The sequence below is a fragment of the Pteronotus mesoamericanus genome, unplaced genomic scaffold (genome assembly GCF_021234165.1).
Source record: "Pteronotus mesoamericanus isolate MK-2021 breed Mesoamerican mustached bat unplaced genomic scaffold, CSHL_Meso_final contig_1, whole genome shotgun sequence".
NCBI classification, from domain to species: domain Eukaryota; kingdom Metazoa; phylum Chordata; class Mammalia; order Chiroptera; family Mormoopidae; genus Pteronotus; species Pteronotus mesoamericanus.
Genome location: NW_026554998.1, coordinates 3,686,803 through 3,704,209, shown reverse-complemented (window position 1 = coordinate 3,704,209; position 17,407 = coordinate 3,686,803). Strand labels below are relative to the sequence as shown.

General features: G+C 66.3%; 1 protein-coding gene across 1 annotated transcript; it reads left to right on the top strand.

Moving 5' to 3' along the window:
- The first annotated feature begins 819 nt into the window (after positions 1–819).
- Positions 820–9,378, top strand: BRAT1 (BRCA1 associated ATM activator 1). Its single transcript, XM_054562780.1, has 14 exons — positions 820–855; positions 1,734–1,866; positions 3,423–3,577; positions 4,095–4,242; positions 4,956–5,328; positions 5,582–5,698; positions 6,104–6,195; positions 6,462–6,580; positions 6,662–6,848; positions 7,077–7,150; positions 7,630–7,732; positions 7,840–7,938; positions 8,099–8,274; positions 8,505–9,378. The coding sequence occupies exons 2-14, from the start codon at positions 1,740–1,742 to the stop codon at positions 9,201–9,203; spliced, it is 2,469 nt and encodes an 822-aa protein (XP_054418755.1). The 5' UTR covers positions 820–855; positions 1,734–1,739; the 3' UTR covers positions 9,204–9,378.
- The last annotated feature ends 8,029 nt before the right edge of the window (positions 9,379–17,407 follow it).

Genomic DNA, 17,407 nt, shown 5'->3' with positions numbered 1-17,407 from the left:
TCAAAATTCATGATTTTTTAAAAAAAATATCTTGTTTATTTATTTTTAGAGAAAAAGGGATGGGAAGGAGAGAGGGAAAAATATTTACGGGGGAGGGTTGCCTCTCGCGTGCCGCCTAGTGGGGACCTGTCCAGCAACCCAGGCACATGCCTTAACCAGGAATCCAACACGGCTACTCTGCTTTGCGGGCTGCCGCTCAATCCACTGAGTCACAGCAGCCAGAGTCAAAATTAATGTTTTTAAAGCTCCCTTTCTATTTTATGCCCATAGGAGCTCTGTTTTCTATTTCCTTATACCCGGTGTTTCCCTCAAAATGTTGCTTAAAAACTCTCTGTAAAGACGAGCCTTCTTTTTATATTTTTATCTACTGGCCTTGAGAACCTCTGGCACACGGCCGAGGGCCCCAGATGTCCAGTTTTCAGGCCAAAGGACCAAAGACTTTGCCTCAAGGACGGCGACGCCCCTTTGCGGCACGTGCCGCCCTCCCGGACTCCGGGTCCCCGGGTAGGCCACGCCCCTTCCTGTAAAATAGCCACACCCCTTCCGCGGAAGGCCCGCCTTCCGGGCGCAAGGCCGGTCGGTCGTTCAGGCACGTACCACTGAGTGTCCCGGGGCGGGGGGAGGTGTTGGGTCGGAGCGATCGGTTCGGCGCCAACTTGTCTCCAACTTCTTTCCTATTAGCTCTACCCCCCAGTCCGGACCTGTGAGCTCCCAGCGAGGTCTCCAGGGAGCTGTCACGGCCCCCCACAGTCACCTACCCGGGCCTCGCCCCCTCCAGGCCCGGCGCGTGGCGCGTCCCGGGGCGGGGCCTGCGGGGCGGGGGCGGAGCCGCGGCGGCGGACGGACGCGGAGCTGGTGAGGCGCGCGCCGGGGGGTCGGGGTCTCCGAGGCTGGACGCGATGGGGACCCCCGGGCGAGGGCGAGGGCGAGGGAGAGGGCGCTGGCGGGGGGATCTTGGGCCCGCGTGCGCGGCCGCGGCGTGGTCCCAGCGCCACCGCGGCTGCTGGCCCCTGCTCTGTGTGGACCTTCTGGGCTGCCCGGGCCAGACGCCCGCCGCGGCATCCACAGGCCTAAGACTGACCCCGGAGGGCGTGTTACAGGGAGGGCTCTTCCGCAGGGACCTAGCCTTGTCCGGGTGCACAGACGGACACTCTGGCCCAGGCAGACCTCCTGACCCCGACAGAGCCACAGGCCACTTCCCCAGCCCCACACCCAGCGTTCCTTGACCCCAGGCTGCGTTTAGGTTACTTATCGCACTTGGGGTGCGTGCTAATGCGTCTACACGAGAGCACCCCCGTGCAGGCCCCACGCGCAGGTGCACGCCCCGGCCTGGCCTTCCTGTTGCACAGTCCGCTGGCTTGAAGGGCTCTGGGGTGCAGGCAGGCTGACCCCGACTGACCTTCCAGCGCAGACAGAGACACGCTTGCCCTGTACACCTTGCTACCCCAGAACGTAGCCACACCCCGTGACTGGCCCACCCGCAGCCTGCGTGAGCGACAGGCTCTTGTCCTTCTGCCAGGGTCGAGGTCGGCAGCTTTGAGCGCCTAAGGCCAGGTGGTTGACGCCAGACTGACTCCCTCCCAGCCCCAGTGTCGTGGCTCAGGGCCCTGCCTGCTGGCACTTGGCCTCCTCCCCCATGCAGGCTGAGGCTGTGCGTCCATCCCGCCTGGCACTCCTTGGGGGCTGCTTGTGACCAGGGCTGGTGGCGCCTCGCCCTGACCTTTCCTTTGCAGGAAGCCATGGACCCCGAGTGCTCGCAGCTCCTCCCGGCTCTCTGTGCTGCGCTGGCAGACCCCAGACAGCCCGTGGCAGATGACACCTGCCTGGAGAAGCTGCTGGACTGGTTTAAAAGTGTAACTGAAGCAGGTAAGGGCAAGGGTGCTGCTTTCAACCTTGCCAGGGGCCAGAGGGTGCACAGGGCTCCCCTGCCTGGGGAAGGGGTGCCCATCTGGTTGGAGTCCTTCCTTCCTGAAGATCCCCGCTTGGCCACTTGCGGACGTGTCCAGCTGAAGCCTGAGGGAGCGGTCAAGGGACTGAGGCGTCCTTGCCAATTCCACCTCCTGCAGGGTCCAGGCCACGCTAGGTGGCTGCACAGGGTGTGGATATACTTTTTTTTGTTTTCAGTGCACTTGCTTTTATTTCTTTGTTAAGAAACCGGTTTTGCTTTCTCTCTGATTACGAAAGTAATCCACATTCTTTATATAAAACTTTAACACAAAGGAGCAAAGAGGAAAATTAAACTGCCATCGACTTTCGTTTCTTGTCAGATTTTTTTTCCCTAACTTGTCACAAAGCTGTATTTTTCTTATGAAAATGACATCCTAATACACTCTGCTGTCCTGCCTTTTCTCTCACCGTTACGGTGGGTCTTTTCTGCTTGGAACACGTTGGGTAATTACCTGTGTCATTCCCTGCATTTTGTGTGATGACTTCGCAGTGGCCGAGCGACGCAGTCTCTTGTCCGTTGTTTGGACAGGGCCAGAAGTAGCTCCGCGTCACCCCTGTCTGCGGTTTGTTTCTGACTTCAGTTCACCTCGTCCTTGTACTCTCTTTCGGGTTGAATGCCTAGGTCTGTCTGGCTTCTGACGTGTGCGTTTAAGGCCGCCCGTCTGCCCGGAAGGGTCCCTGAGCGGCGGCGACCCGTGTTACTGTGCGGGACTGGGCAGGTGTGCGCCGCGCCTCTGTCCCTTAGCGGCTGCCTGCGTGTGCCAGCGGGACAAGAGTCTCTAGTAGAAGAGCCCCTGTTCTCTGTTCAGTGGCCCCGGGAGCCGAGCGCACGGGGGCCCCCACCCGGCGCGGCCTCGCGTGTGCTTGCGTCGGCATCGGGAGCCCATCTCGGTTAAAGCCGTTCACAGGTTACTCCTGGCTCAGCGTCGTGCCCGTCAGCCTCGCCCACCTGGCCACTGGTCTCTGCCTCGAGCTCCTCCCGCTCCCTCGTGCCGCGCGCCACGTCCCGCGGGCAGCTCCGTGGCAGGCGGTCCTCGCAGCCGGGCCCTCTGCGGGGCCCCCCGCCTGCGCCGTGGGCACAGCATGGGTGCGGGCAGGGTTCCCGGGGCTGGGCTGGTGAGAACAGCCATTCCACTGCTTCCTTGGGTCGGGCACTCCCAGTGTCAGAAAAATGCATCTGAGAGGGAGCAACGGCCTCCTGCTTGAACTCGCCTTTCGTTTTCATGATCAGCAGGGCAGAGCACCTCGTCAGGGTTTTCGGCCATTTGTACTTCCTGTTCACGCCCCCTTCCTGTGTTGAGGTGTTGGCTTTCTAGCTTGCTCCCCGTGTTAGACTTGGTGGCGATGGCCACACGCGTGTGCCCCCGCTAGACTGCTGGATCCGAAGGCCTGAGGGCGGCCGGGGGCTGGGGGCGCGGGCTTCCGGGGCACAGCCCGCGCCGCTGGTGACGCGCTCCCGCCGGGCCCGCGCCCAGGGTCCAGCCTGCTGCTGCTGGAGGACAGCCCCTGCCTGGTGGAGCTGCTGTCCCAGGCGCTGAAGGCCCCGGGCCTGAGCCCCGCCGTCCTCTCCTTCTCCCTCCGCCTCGCGGGCGTCCTCGCTGCCCAGGAAGACTGCTTCGAGTACCTTCAGGTGAGCTGGCGCCCTGCGCGGTCCCGAGCGCGCACGGCCTTCTCCTCAGGTGCGGGGGGGGGGGGGGCGTCACCACCCCCATCTCCGAAATGGGGCTTGTCCCCCACTCTATGTCTTGTCAAGAGTGTGAACGAGGCAGGAGACGGGCTGGACGCACGGCTGTGCTGGGGCGGCATCCGGGCGGGCGGCCCTTAGAGGTGGCGGTGTCCTGGCAGGCCCCGCAGGCCGGCTGCGGACAGGAGGTCAGCAGGCTCTGGAGGCCACGGCCGTCCTTGGGCACAGAAGGGTGTGGCTGGAGCCGGCCTTCGGCGGTAGAGCTGGCGTTGCTGCTTTGGGGGGAGCGAGTCTGAAGTAAATGGTGACGAGACTGAGGAACCTTAGTTTAAAATAAAACGCGGCCCTGGGGGCCACCGGCCGCCTCCCAGGAGCACGGCCGCCCGGGGGCTGGTTGTCCACAGCGCGTCCCCGGCTGCCTGTCCCCCGGGCCTGGCCAGGTCACTGTTCCTTCTCCACTCAGCAGGGGGAGCTGCTGCCCGGGCTCTTCGGGGAGGCGGGCCCCCTGGGCGGAGCAGCCTGGGCCGCGCCCACGGTGCGCAGCGGCTGGATCCAGGGCCTGCGCGCCCTGGCGCAGCACCCCAGTGCCCTGCGCTTCCTGGACAGCTTCGGTGAGTGCCCCGCCGCCACCGCCTGCCTGCGGCCGTTTTCCGGGACCCTCACCGAGCCTGGTGCTCCGTGGCCCCAGGGAGAACCTGGCTGGGCCTTGTTGTCTTGGAGGGTGGCTGTGATGTCTGGGGCTGCTGTGAGGAATGGGGGCGACTGGGCCATAGAGGCCCCTAGAACACGTGAGGCCGTCCTTCCTCTCGTGGGGAGACCCAGGGCTGGGGTGGCTTTGGAACCGGCTGGGGGCATCGGAGGCCTCTGTGGGTTTCAAGCTCTGGTAGGAAACGGTGCTGATCACCCTACAAAACTGCAGCTGCGGTTCTTTTTCTTTTAAAACATTTAGCTTATTTATTTTTAGAGAGGGGAGGGAGGGAAAAAGAGAGGGAGAAGGCATCAATCAGTTGCCTCTTGCGTGTATCCCAACTGAAGACCTGACCCACAACCCAGGTCCGTGCCCCGACTGGGCATTGAACTGGCAACCTCGGCGTGCGAGACAGTGCCCGCCCCGCAGAGCCCCGCTGGCCTGGCACTGCCGGCACGCAGGGCCTGGCTCCGGGTCTTCGGCGTCTGAGCCGATGGCCTCCGATGGCCCCTCCAGCAGTGGGCAGTGCTCAGGCACCTCCCTGAGGCTCCGGACTCCACTGGTGGACGCGCGCAGCCCAGCGCTGTGGCCTCCGGTGCCGAGTCCCAGCCGACCCCGCGCTCTCCCCCGCCCCAGGTGCCCTGGACACCGTCTTCTCGCTGCAGGGCGACCCCAGCCTGTTTGTGGCCTCGGCGGCTGGGCAGCTCCTGGTGCACGTCCTGGGCCTGTGCATGCGAGGCCCGGCCGCGGGGCCCCCTGGCCCGCAGGCTGGTGACTGGCCCGCGTGTGCCCAGAAGATCGTGGGCCACGTCGAAGAGTCCCTGTGCTCCACGGCCACCCCGCGGGTCACGCAGGCCCTGAATGTCCTGACCACCACCTTTGGGCACTGCCACAGCCCTTGGACGCAAGTCCTTTGGGTGCGGCTGAGTCCCCTCGTGGCCCGTCTGCTCGAGAAAGACCCCATCCCAGCTGCTCACGCGCTGGTGGATCTCCTCCTCAGCGTGGCCCGGTCAGGCCCCCGGGGCGCGGTGGGGCGGGGCGGGCACTTGCTCTCCTTGGGAAGCCTCAGGGCAACGGTCAGGCCTGGGCCTGTCCCACTGGTCCCCGAGGGCGCTGCCGCCAGCAGAGGGCCCGCCAGGGGGCCCCAGAGTGGCTCCTGGGAGGCCCTTCCCTCTCCACTGGGGGCGGGTTCCTGGGTGGCGGCACGTGGGCTGTGGTGGCGAGACAGGCGTGACTTTCCCGTCCTGGGGTCCTCCCTGCAGCTCCCCGGCGCGGAGTGCCACCTGCGACCTGTGGGAGACGATGGCGCAGACCCTGGGCCGCCTGAGCCCCATGCAGGCGGGGCCCCTGGCCCTGGGGGTCCTCAAGCTGCAGGGCTGGTGAGTGCGGGGCGCATGGGGGGGCCCTGGGGGTCAGGGAGCTCCCGGGAGCTCGAGCTGAGGGCAGTCAGGCTCGCCCCCCGCCCCTGGGCCCACCGGCGGGGTGTGGCCGGCCGCCAAGGCGGTGGTGCACGCTCATTACAGACGGGGCGGCTTTTCCCAGCAAAGGCCCCGCGGCTCTGCGGGGCTGAGGCAGACTCTCGGAGCTTCCCTGCCCAGAGCTGGGCTGGGCTTGTGCCCTCGGCCCCTGCCCGGCAGCCTCAGGTTGCGGTCCTGGGCCACCGTCGTGTGCGCGCCCCGGGGTGGGAGCCAGTGCCCAGATGCCAGCCCCGGCCCTGCACCCCACACTGGCTGAGGCCGTTAGGAGGGTCAGGGAGCCGTACTCACCATGTGCTCTGTCCGCAGTCCGCAGGCTCTGAGGACACAGGCCTTCGATATCCTCCTCCAGCCCCTGGCCTGTGTCCTGAAAGCTGCTGCTCAGGCCCCTGGACCCCCAGGTGCGCCACGTGGGACGGTCAGACTGGCTCGGGGGTCGGGGCAGGCTGGGGGCAGCGGGGCAGCCGGCTACTCCGGGGCCCTGCAGGCAGGCTGTGGCACGGGTTGGCTGGGCATCGCCCTGGACAGGCCGCCTGCTCCGAACCTCCCGTCCTCGTCTCTGACAGGGGAGGGGGACAAGGAAGGGGTCGGGGACAGGTGGCGAGACCCGTGGCGGCTGTTCAGGACATGCCCGCTCACTGGGAACCGTGTCTGGTTTGACCTGCAGGCTTGCCGGCTGGGCCCGCGGGCGACACTGCCGTGGTGGACGCGCTGCTGTCCTCCCGGTCGGCCTGCGTGGGCCTCCTCTGCCAGACCCTGGCCCACCTGGAGCTGCTGCTGCCCATGGTGGGTGCCGCCCTGGCCCACGTCCCCACGGCCGCAGGCCCGGCAGCGCACGTGTGGCACACTGACCCCCTCCTCCCACAGCCCCAGCGCCCCGCGCCCTGGCCGCAGGCCGCCCTGCTGGGCGCCACGGTGGCAGTCCTGCAGTTCTGTGGCGGCTCGGCAGTGCCCGCCTCCGACGTGGGCGGACGCCTCTGTGTGGCCCTGGCCGGCTGCGTCCGGGTCCAGCGAGCGGCCCTCGACTTCCTGGGGGCGCTGTCCCAGGGTGCAGGTGAGCCCCCACACTCGGCTCGGGTGGAGCGAGCCCCACATGCCTGTGAGCCCTGCTCCCCTTGCTGCTTAGAGCTGTGCGGGGGCTGCTGTCCTCGCCTCTCATCTCTCATCTCTGGGGGGCGCGTTCTGCTGATGTGGGCTCTGTCCCTGCCCCCGACTGCGCGCTCCCTCTGCTGGGGCACCTGGGCTGGCGGCGGGGCTTCATCCCCTCCCCCGTCTCTCTCAGGCCCCCGAGAGCTGGAGACGCAGGCGCTGGCTGTCCTCCTGGGTTACCTCAAGAGCCCCGACTCCAGCCCCACGGTACAGGCCTGCAGGGGGCGGGGCCAGAGTCTCTGCTCAGAGGCATTTGCAGGGGCTGCGGGCGGAGTGCTGGGCCCACTGGCCGTGGGAAGCAGGCAGTCCGGGGCCCTCACGGGCTCCTGGGCAGCAGGCGTGACCTGGAGCCCAGGGGCCCCGCTGCCTGGCCCCCGGGCCGTTTGCCCAGCCCTGCGGTGAGGCGGGCCCCGTGGGCGCAGTGTGGGCGGTGCCCAGGCCTCTGAGCGGCGGCGGGGAGAGCTGGACGTGGGCCTCCCGACCCCGAGACTTCAAGGCGAAGGCGCCTGGTAGCTGCTGGGGCCTGGGGGCAGGACTTGCATTTCCCCAGGGGTGAGGTTCCTGATGAGGCCCCCCCACCCCCGTCTGGGGGCCTGTTCTGCCTCCTGAAGCTTTGGCCTCGGGGAAGGGAGCGCGGGGTGGGGGCGGGCCCCCCTCCTGGCCCTGCAGCCCTCTCTGCCCCCCAGGTCCTGAAGAAGGCCTTCCAGGCCACGCTCCGGTGGCTGCTGAGCTCGCCCCAGCCCCCTGGCGGCTGCAGCCTGGACCCCCACACCCAGCTGTTCCTCGGAGGTAACCGGGCCCCTCCAGGGGCGCACTGAGCAGCGAGGCGGGGGCAGCGGGGGGGGGGGGGCGGTGGGCGGGCGGCCGGGCCACTCTGAACCGCCCTCCCGCCCCAGAGCTTCTCCCTGTGCTGCAGAAGCGCCTGTGCAGCCCCTGCTGGGAGGTGAGGGACTCGGGGCTCGAGTTCCTGACCCAGATGACCCGACACTGGGCAGGTGAGTGCAGGTGGGGGCCCCGTGGGGGCAGGCGGCCCGGGCTCCCCGGTCACTCTTGCTGACTCGGGAGCCCAGACCACCTCGGCCGCCCTCGAGGCCTGAGAGGGAGGCTGCGGGCTCAGCCCCTGGTCACAGCTGCTGTGGCGGCTCGGACCCGCAGGACAGGCCGGCTTCAGACACGCGCTCCTGGCCTCCGAGGTGCCTGAGCTCGCGGAGCAGCTCCTGCAAGACCCCGAGAGCTACGTCCGCGCAAGCGCGGTGACCGCCGTGGGGCTGCTCTCCAGCCAGGGACTGCACGCCGCCCGCGCCAGTCCCGAGCCCCCGGGGGGCCCGCAGGTAGGAGGCCCCGGGCCGTGCAGCCCACACCCGGCCCGTCCTGACGCCTGGCTTGGGCGGTCTAAGGCCAGGGCTCCGTGGGCACGTCCGAGCCTCCCACTCGGCGCCCGGCGCCCGTCCCTCAGGTGTGGCCACCCCAGAGGACAGCCGAGCCCATGGAGGGCGCGGGCTCGGGGGCTGGCGCTGCCCTGCCCCCAGGCTCCTCCCACCTGCTCCCCTCTGTCCCCCAGAAGAGCCTGCTGCTGGACCTTCTGCACGTCCTCTCCACGGATGCGGAGGGCTTTCCCCGGAGGGCTGTCATGCAGGTCTTCACGGAGTGGCTGAGGGACAGCCACACCGAAGTGGCCGAGGACACGGAGCGCTTCGTGGCCAGGGTGCTCCAGGCAGCGAGCCAGGACCTGGACTGGGAGGTCCGGGCCCAGGGCCTGGAGCTGGCGCTGGTGTTCCTGGTGCAGACGCTGGGCGTGCCTGGCCCCCACTGCCCCTGTGCCGTGGCCGCCCCTGTGGCTGCACCCCCCGGCCAGCTGGCCCAGGCCCTGCGGGTGCTCTGCCGGGTGCAGCTCTTCGAGTTTGCCTTCCGTGCCCTGTTTGATTGTGACCGGGCTGTGGCCCAAAAGGCCTGCGACCTCCTCCTCTTCCTGCGGGACCAGGCCGCCCCCTTCGCCAGCCTGCAGGGGGCGGGGAGCAGCCCCGACGTGGCCTCTGTGGAGGCCACGCTGCAGAGGTGGCAGGCGGGCGAGCAGGGCCGGCCGCTGGGGCCCCTGGAGCCGGAGGCTGCGATGGCCGTGCTGCGGGCCCTGGACCTGGAGGGCCTGCGGGGGGCGCTGGCGCAGAGCAGCGACCACGTGGAGAGGAGCCCCCAGTCGCTCCTGCAGGACATGCTGGCCGCCGCGGGCGCCCTGGGGGACAACGAGGCCGACTGCTACTGAGGCGGCCCCGCGGCCGCCCCCGCCCCCGCGGCTGGGCCCCGTCTCCCCCGCAGCGCAGCCCGGCTGCGTGGGGGACCCTCAGGGAAGCTGGCCCCGGCGAGACCAGTAAGGCCAGCATCACGTGTGTTGCCGTATTGTTAAAGTGGCATTTTTCTACTGAAAATAAATGGCGTTTGACAGGGCCACTGAGTCGGTGTTGGGTCCTGAGGGAGCTTGGAGGAGTGAGTGACCAGGGACCCTCCTATGGTACGGCCACCTGCCCCCTGGTGCGGGGTCTCCCCTGGGCCCCCTGCGCCTCTGGGAGGACCGAGGGGCAGGGGGCAGGTGGCCTGGACTGGAAAGTGTCTGGCTCTAGACCCTGGCCTCACCCGACACGACCCCAGGTCCATCCAAGGTCGGGTTTGCAGCCTCTGAGTCCCCACAACCGCGCTGTTCGTCATGACCGCAGGCTCACCGCCCTGACCCGGCGGGCGGAGCCCCGGGCAGCAGTATCTGGGCGAGCGGAGACCCAGGCCGGTCCCCAGGGCCCAGTGGGCGCACTGGCCGTGGCCTTGCTGTCCCCGGCAGTGTGGCTGCTGGGCTGCAGGGCCCTGGGCACAGGCCTCCCCGTCTGCGGCCCGCCTCCGAGAGGGAAGCGCCCCGGTGTTCCGAAGCTCCCGCCGCGGCCAGAGCGGCAGCAGGAGGCGGACGCAGTGCTTAGAGGGAAATTCATAGCATTGAGTGCTTATGTTAGAAAAGAAAACACCTCAAACCAACAAGCTTTCATTTTAGGAAAGCTGGAAGGTGACCGCGCTAAATCCAAGATAAGCAGAACAGAAATAAAAATTAGAGCAGAAATCAAGTTGAAAACAGAATCATCTAAACCATCAGCTTGGTCCTTCCAACAATAGATCAGTATATCGCTAAGTGTCTAGGCACGCTAAAAAAAAAGGGCAGACGTGACCAGTGTCAGAAATGCAAGCGGGGACACCCCAGTGACCCCATGGATGCGGGGAGGGCCCTGAAGAAACACTTGGGTTGCCTCGGCCCACAGCTCTGATGGCCCAGCCGAAGGGACCAGTTCCTCAGAGGACTCGCCGCCAAAACCCGTGCAAGGAAAAGAAGACTTGCATAGACCTGCTGCTAGTAAAGAAACGGAGCAATAGTAAATCACCTTCCAAGACAGAGAGCCTCTGTTGGAGGTGGCCTCACGGGTGAGTTCTGCCAACTTGAAAGGACGAAATCGTACCCGCTCTCTGTCACTGCTTCCGAGGGTTGAGGCCGAGGGAGTGTCTTCCCCACTCACCGGAGGCCAGCGCAGCCCCAACACCAAATCCAGACAGAGCCGTTCCAAGGAAATGAGACTTGCTGCTCATGAACACATGGAAAAACCCTCAACAAAGTGACGAGTCCAACAACCCACAAGAACTCTGGTGACCACGTGGGGTTTGTCTCAAGGAGGCAAGGCTGGTTCAACCTCCGCACACCAGAAATGAGAGAAGGGCTTGGAGAAGGGGGAGTTTTCGTGGGCGATGCCCGGAAGTCACACATGTCACCATCTACATCCCCTGCTCCAGGTGACAAAGGGCGGAGAGGGGGCAGAAGCCCAATGTGCAGGATGGTGTGGCTCCGTGCTCTGCGCCAGGGTTGGGACTTCCTGGTCTGACACTGCAGAGGAGCCCAGCAGAGAGGGGTCTCAGCGATCTCCTGGGGGTGGCTCCCCAGGGAAGGCAACCTGGGCACTGTCCGCTCCCCTGGCCACCGGGACCATCAGGCAGTGGGAGAGCCGGGTTGTCCCGCCCACCCCCATCCCCCAGCCTGAGGCTCTCGGAGCATCTCCCCTAAACCAGGGCTCCTGTGAGCCTAGCCCATGAGTGTGGGGAGGGCCCGCACCCCATCACCTGGGAGGAAACAGTGTAGAGAGCGGAACTTGGGACCCACGAGGAGGGTCGCTGCTGGGCTGTTGCAGGCTGCCGGCCCTGCCTCCATCTCCTCTGGAAGCTGTGGCCCAGGCCCTCCTGGGCGTCCGGGGGCTCCGGGGCTCCAGGGGAGCAAGGTATAGAATGCTCTCAGTTACAGGAAGAACCCCGCGGGGCCGGGACACTCAGGAACACGCCCGCCCCACGTGCACCGGGATGCCGCAGGTTCTTGGTCCAACGCTTGCGTGCAGCATGGGTCTCGCCAGCTCCTGGACTCCAGGACGGGCTGGTCTGAGGGAGACGGAGAGGGCGACAGGGCTGGCTCCTTGGCCCGGGGCTGGGAGACGGGCCAGGGCCATCTCCTCGAGTCCCCTCTGGCCCTCTCCGAGGCGGCATCCTGCCCTGGCAAGCCGGGGGATGCGCCGCGCGTGCTGGGCCTGGTGCTGCCCGGCCCGGCCCGCTGCGAGGCCTGGAGCTTCATCCTGGGCACGCTCCTCCCCGCACGGCGAGCCAGCCCCGCCCTGGGGAGGCCGTGCGTGTGCGTGGAGACAGACGCCCTTGAACGCGCAGCCCCTGTCTCGCTCGGCCCCTCAGGCTGGGCTCTGCCCCTGGGCCCTGTCGTGGGGACACGCTGGCAGGGCAGGGCCGGTGAGGCTGTGCTAGAGCCCTTCTCTCTGCCTCTCCCGGGAAGTGGGCGCCTGCAGCTTGGCCCAGGGCGCCGGGCGCCTCGAGCACGCATAGGACCCTCTGGCGCCTTGTCCTTCCCGCCCGTGTAGCCGCGCTGCCCTCTGCTGGCGGCACGCGGCACTGCAGGGAGATCCTTCTCCCTGGGAAGGTTTGTTTGAAACCTCAGCTACTTGACTCTGAGTTCAGAGTTCAAAGGCAGACAGTGTTTATTTTTTTCTTTAAGTCACCTCTTCCACCTCTGGGCGAAAACCCACAGTTTAAAAAGTTTTCATTTCAATAAAGGCAACAGCCTATCACCCAAATCGCTGTGGCTTCATTTTAAAACCAAGCGTTTTAAGCCAAAAGCATGGCATAGACCTCGCCGTGTTTCCGGCCCCAGGAGGCCCCCTCCTCTCCTCTCCCTACGCCGGGCAGGGATTCCCCTGGGGGCGGGGGTCTCTGGGCCTGGGGGTCCCTCTAGTGTCTATAGCGGGAGTGACAGGGGTCCATGACTGGCGCCTCCCCTGGGAGGGACCAAGGGGGTTTCTTTCTATCTCTGGGTCCCTCCCCCACACAGACAGGGCCACTTCTGCGGTATTAGCAGCATCCCGGTCCTCGGCTTCACGCCGCCGCCCAACAGAGCCTGGCTCCGCGGGGCGCCGTGTGCGGGGGCGGGGGTGGGGGCGCGCTGCGGGCGAGGCAGCCGGGCCCCCGCAGTTACCGCCCCCAGGCCCTCGGTCTGTGCGGACGTTTGTCTAGTTCTGCCCGCATCCTGTCAGCAGGGGGCGCCACCTGCCCGTCCCCCGTCCCCCCCCCCCCCCCGCTTTGGGGCCGCCGGTCCTCCGCTTCGGTCTGCGCTGGTTTCCCTGTGGGAGGGGGCAGCTCGTGCGGCGTGGGGGCCTTCTGAGAAAAACAGCACCAAACACAAGCCCAGCCGCAGGAGGGGCCCCGAGCCGGGCAGCCTGAAGCTGCCTGGCAGCACCAGGCAGGACCCGGGCCTGTCCCGGGAGGGCGCACGGGCCCTGCTGAAGGGCGCCGGGTGGACCTGCCCGGAAGCTGGGGCGAGGGGCAAGCTGCCGGCGACCATCAGTGCCACAGACCGCCCCAAGGCAGGCTAAACCCCCAAGACCTTTAGCTGGGGCGCCAGCGGGCGGGGGGTGGTCAGGGGTCGGCTGCAGGGCCGCCCCCCCGCCCCCCCCCGCCCCCGCCCCCGGCGCGATGCGGCGCGGGCTCCCAAAGGCAGCATCTGAGACGCAGGCCGCTGGGGCGCGTGTCCTGCCTGGGCCCGGGGACCCGAGGGGGCTGGCCCACCACCCTCCAGAAAGGCGGGCGCAGAGGCCGCCCCGGCTCGCGGAGCGGGGCGAGGCCTGCGAGCGCAGGGCGACGGGACCCCCGGGTCCCGCCCGTCGGCGTCCTCGGCTTGGACTGGCCATGACCCTGCGCCCTCGGGCCTGTTTTCCAATTTCCTTCCGTCTTCTGTGAGAGCGCAGTCCTCGGACGAGGTGAGGTTATGGGGTGTTTGAATACGTGTGGTTCCTTGTCTCATTCCAAACTTTGTGCAGGAGTTTTACGTGGCCACTCAGAGCCGGAGGCCTGTCCCCAGGAGCCAGAGCCGAGGGCTGCCACCGCGCTCCCCTGTGGATGTGGGCGGGGCAAGGGCAGGGAGTGGGCGCTTCTCACGCCGGTTTCCCTCAGGAGGGCTCCACGCCGTTCCACTGAGGGGCAGGGGCGGCCCCCAGGCCATGGGTGACTTGTTTAACTGTGACTGTGTTTTTACAACAGAAATCCTTTCACTCTCCATCCGGGACATCCGCCGCTCTCTTAAATGACCTGATTGTGTGTCGGGGACCTGAGGGAGGAGCTCTGGGTCACCGGGTGGGGGGTTGGGGAGGGGTCGAGGCCACATTCTCAGCACTTCTATCTGCGTCCATGGCCTTTGGCTCTCAGCTGTGACAAGTGTCCCAAAAAAGCATTCTCAAGTGGGCAGGGACAAGCCCCTAACAGCAGAGCCTCCGCCTCGCCCCACCCCCCACCCCCAGCTGCAGACGCTGGTGGAAGAGATGTTCTGGAAAGAACAATTTGGGGACAGAGATTCTGTAAACGTACAAAGACGATGGCTGTGCTCCTGGCCCCGTCTCTGTCCCCCGGGAGTCACAGCACAGCTCTGCGAGCTTCCAGTGGGACGGAGCGCCCGGGCGGAGAGGCCTGGCGGGCTCTGGGGCTCCTGGGTCAGAGGGCCAGGAGGCCAGTGAGAGCTCCCCCCTCCCCTGCAAGAACGATGTCTCCTTGAAGGGGGTGGGCAGCCAGGCCCCGCTCTCAGAGGCGACAGACACATCCTCTCTGGCAGCCCTGGCTTCCCGCTTCCTGACCTCTCGGCTCCCCCTTCCTCTCAGAGAGGCACCGTCGGAACCGTCCGAAGCCGCCCTCCTGGCCCCCGCCCTGCGCCTGGCAGTCCCGCGGGACAGGGCGGCCTTTCAGCCTCGCCGCTGGCCCCTGCAGTTCCAGAGCGCGGGACGGGGAGCGGCGACGTCATCCCGCTAACGCTGACCCATGGGACGTCCCAGATCTTTCTGGGAGGAGACAAATCTCCAAAAGGGCTTAAAGGAAAAAATAAACACACCCCGGCCAAGGAAGCCGCTAATGGCACAGCTCCAAACTTAGATCCGGCCCAGTTCGAAGGAGGGCACAGCAGGCCAGGGTCGGACAGACGAACACAGGAGAAGGCCTGCGAGGAGCTGCTCTGTGGGCCGGGGGCTGCGGGCCTCTGCCCGCCCGTGCCCTCCTCCCCCGCCCGCCTCGGGGCTCCAAGCCGCCCTGCCCAGCAGGAGCCTTCCTCCTGTGGCCGAGAGGGCCTGGATTGGGCTGGGTGCTCTGCCCGAGGCTGCCAAGTTGTGGGGCCAGCGGTCAAGCCTCGCCGCCTCTGCTGGGCCCTGTGTCCTGGGCTGGGCCTCAGAAAGCACCCGGGCAGCCCCTCGGCCGGGCCCAGCCTGGGCCTGAGCTGACCCGCAGGGTGGGCGGCTGCCGCCCTTCCCTGGACTCCCCAGCGGTCCAGGGACTCCCTGGGCGGGTGGTGGCACTTGGGCCAAGATGCCAATGTCAACAGCCCGAGCGGCTGGGGCCTCGCGCCACGTTGGTGCAGAGGACGGGTCCCCGCAGCCACGCGGTCGCCCCCTGGCTGCCTGGAGCGGACTCGCGGAGCCGCGCAGGCCTGCTGGCCGGCTGCCCTCGAGCCTTGCCATCCACATGCGCGGTGCAAGGCGGGCCAGGCCCCTGTCCCCGGGGGCCCCCTCCACTGCCCTCAGGGCCCCGCCCTATCCAGGAAGTAAAAAAAAAAAATCACAGGGATAAGAATGCTAGATAGAAATCTCTATAAATTATGAAGCTGTAACTCAACATCTTTGAAACAATTTCTCCCCAAACAGAACAGTTAAAAAAAAAAAAAAAACTCATCAAAAACCCTACATGTGTTCTTATGTGTAAAGAGTATGAGAGAACAGCTTCTTGTTTTGAGAAAGTTTATTGTTACATTTTTGCAATAATAGATGAGGCACAACTATCTCCTGCTTCTCCAATATCTCAATAAAAAAGACAATAATCAAGGATAACAGTGAAATTAAGATAAAAAATTACAAAAGCCAAAGGTTTTAGAGACAAAAATGACTACAGTCTATGTGTAGAAAAGTTGTGAATGGTTTAGTTTAGCCTTGCAAATAGTTCTCCTCTTCTCCGGTTACGACGAGTCACAGAATTGAGAGCTGACACCTTTGACACCTTCGCCCCGGGTCCCAGGGATGCCCGGGCTCGGCGAAAAGGCCCCGCGGTTGGGGGCCGAGCTGGTGGGGGTCCCGGCCTCCGGCCACCCCACGCTGCAATCCGGTCAGCTCGACGCAGTCACAGTCCCTCGCACTTAAAGGAGCGTGAATGGCACACCTATCGGGCTGGCTGCAGGCAAAAGCACTTGGGTGGGCTGCCCGCAGGCGCGCGGACCAGGGGTCCGCAGCCTCCCCGGGCCCACGTCTCCAGGCTGGGGAGGAACGGCTGGACGCCTCGCACACCTGTGAGGCCTGGCGCAGTGATGGGCGGGGGTGCCCCCGCTGTCACCAAAAGCAACGTGATCTCAGAGCGCCCTGCCCCTGCGGCCCAGGGCTCCTCGCCCCGGGCCACGCGGCCACCGATAGCCGCACGGCTTCTCAGTGTATGGGCCACCACGGGAGGTGGTGCAAAACAAGCAACTTCTTTCTGGTCAAAAAATGAAAAGCAGCTGAAACCCCCAAACGCCGCCGCACAGCCTTGAGCACCAAAGAGAGAGGACCGCATGCTGCCTCCTCATCGAAGACGTGGTGGAAACACGGGCGCCTCGGAAGCAGGCCTCCCTCCCTCCCTCCCCTGGGGCGGCCTTGCCGTGGGATGCAAGCGTGTCTGGCCTGCTGACTCGGAGCCAAGCGAGGTGCCAAGGGACACAGGAAGGGACCGGTGTGGCCTGAGGACAAGGGCCCCAGGGTGTGCGAGTCAACCGCAGTGACGTCCTGCCCCTGAGGAAGCTCTCCCTCTCTCCTGTCACATGCGGGAGCGTCCCTGACACGAGTGCGGCAGGCTCTGCGGCGGGGCGGTGCCCGGCGGGGGGCAGCGTTCTGCACACGCGTGGCGCCCAGCGGGGCTGGTGAACTGGGTGCCACCGAGCAGCCTGCCCTGCCCTGAGCTCCCGCACTCCCCTGTGCAGAGCCCCAGCCGACAGCGGCCTAGTGTGTGGGCGCCACAGCGGCGGGAGCCCTGGACCACAGCCGGGGCGGGAACGAGGGCCGGGCTGGGCCAGGGTGTAGAGGCGCCGGCGGCGGGGCAGTCTGCAGAAGCGCAGCTTGGCGAGGGGTCCCCAGCCTCCTGCAGGGCAGGGTCTGTGGTGCCTGAGCAAGTGCGTGGCCACAGGCAGTGCTGGAATCCCTGCAGCCGCGGCCGGAGGGCAGGAAGTGCCCCAGGGAGCCGGTGCAGCCCACGGCAGGTGCCAGGAGGTGACTCCCCAGGTGGGACAGTCACCCACAAGACTGGTTGGTTCGCCTTCACCAGTGGGGGAAGGGCAGGGCGGATCCAGAGAAATGAGCACCGCTGTGGGCCTAGGGGAAGAGGGGCATGTCCCGTCCACAGACCTGGGCCAGGTCGGGGCAGAAGGGGCAGCGCAGGCTGGGGCGTTAAGGCAAGACCACACCCGTGGAGCGCCACCCGCCCTCCAGGCCGGGCCCTGGGCTTCACCCAATGGCCTGCCCCAGGGGCTCTCAGGAGATGGCATGGGAGTTTTAAAAGGCAACTGGCTCACTTTGGGAGGTGGTGCTGGGACCCCCAGCGGGCGGGGGGCGGGGCGGGGTGAGGCGGGGGACTGCGTTAGCAGCTTCAGTGTGCCCGCAGGCTCCTACGAGCTAGAGCTAGCGGCAGGCAGAGCTTTGGGTTAGACCTGTAAGTCAGAGAGCGAGCTGTCTGCAAGGCCAGCTGGTCAGTGTTGTGTCGTTAGAGAGCGCGCGCACGGGCGCGGTGATGCTGCGTCCGGCGGGAACGGCGTTGCCGTAGGAGGACGCGAGCTGCTCGTGGGCGCGGGCGGCCCTGAGCGGCGCGCAGAGTCTCAGTAGTGTGCATCCCCAGGATTCAGTAGCT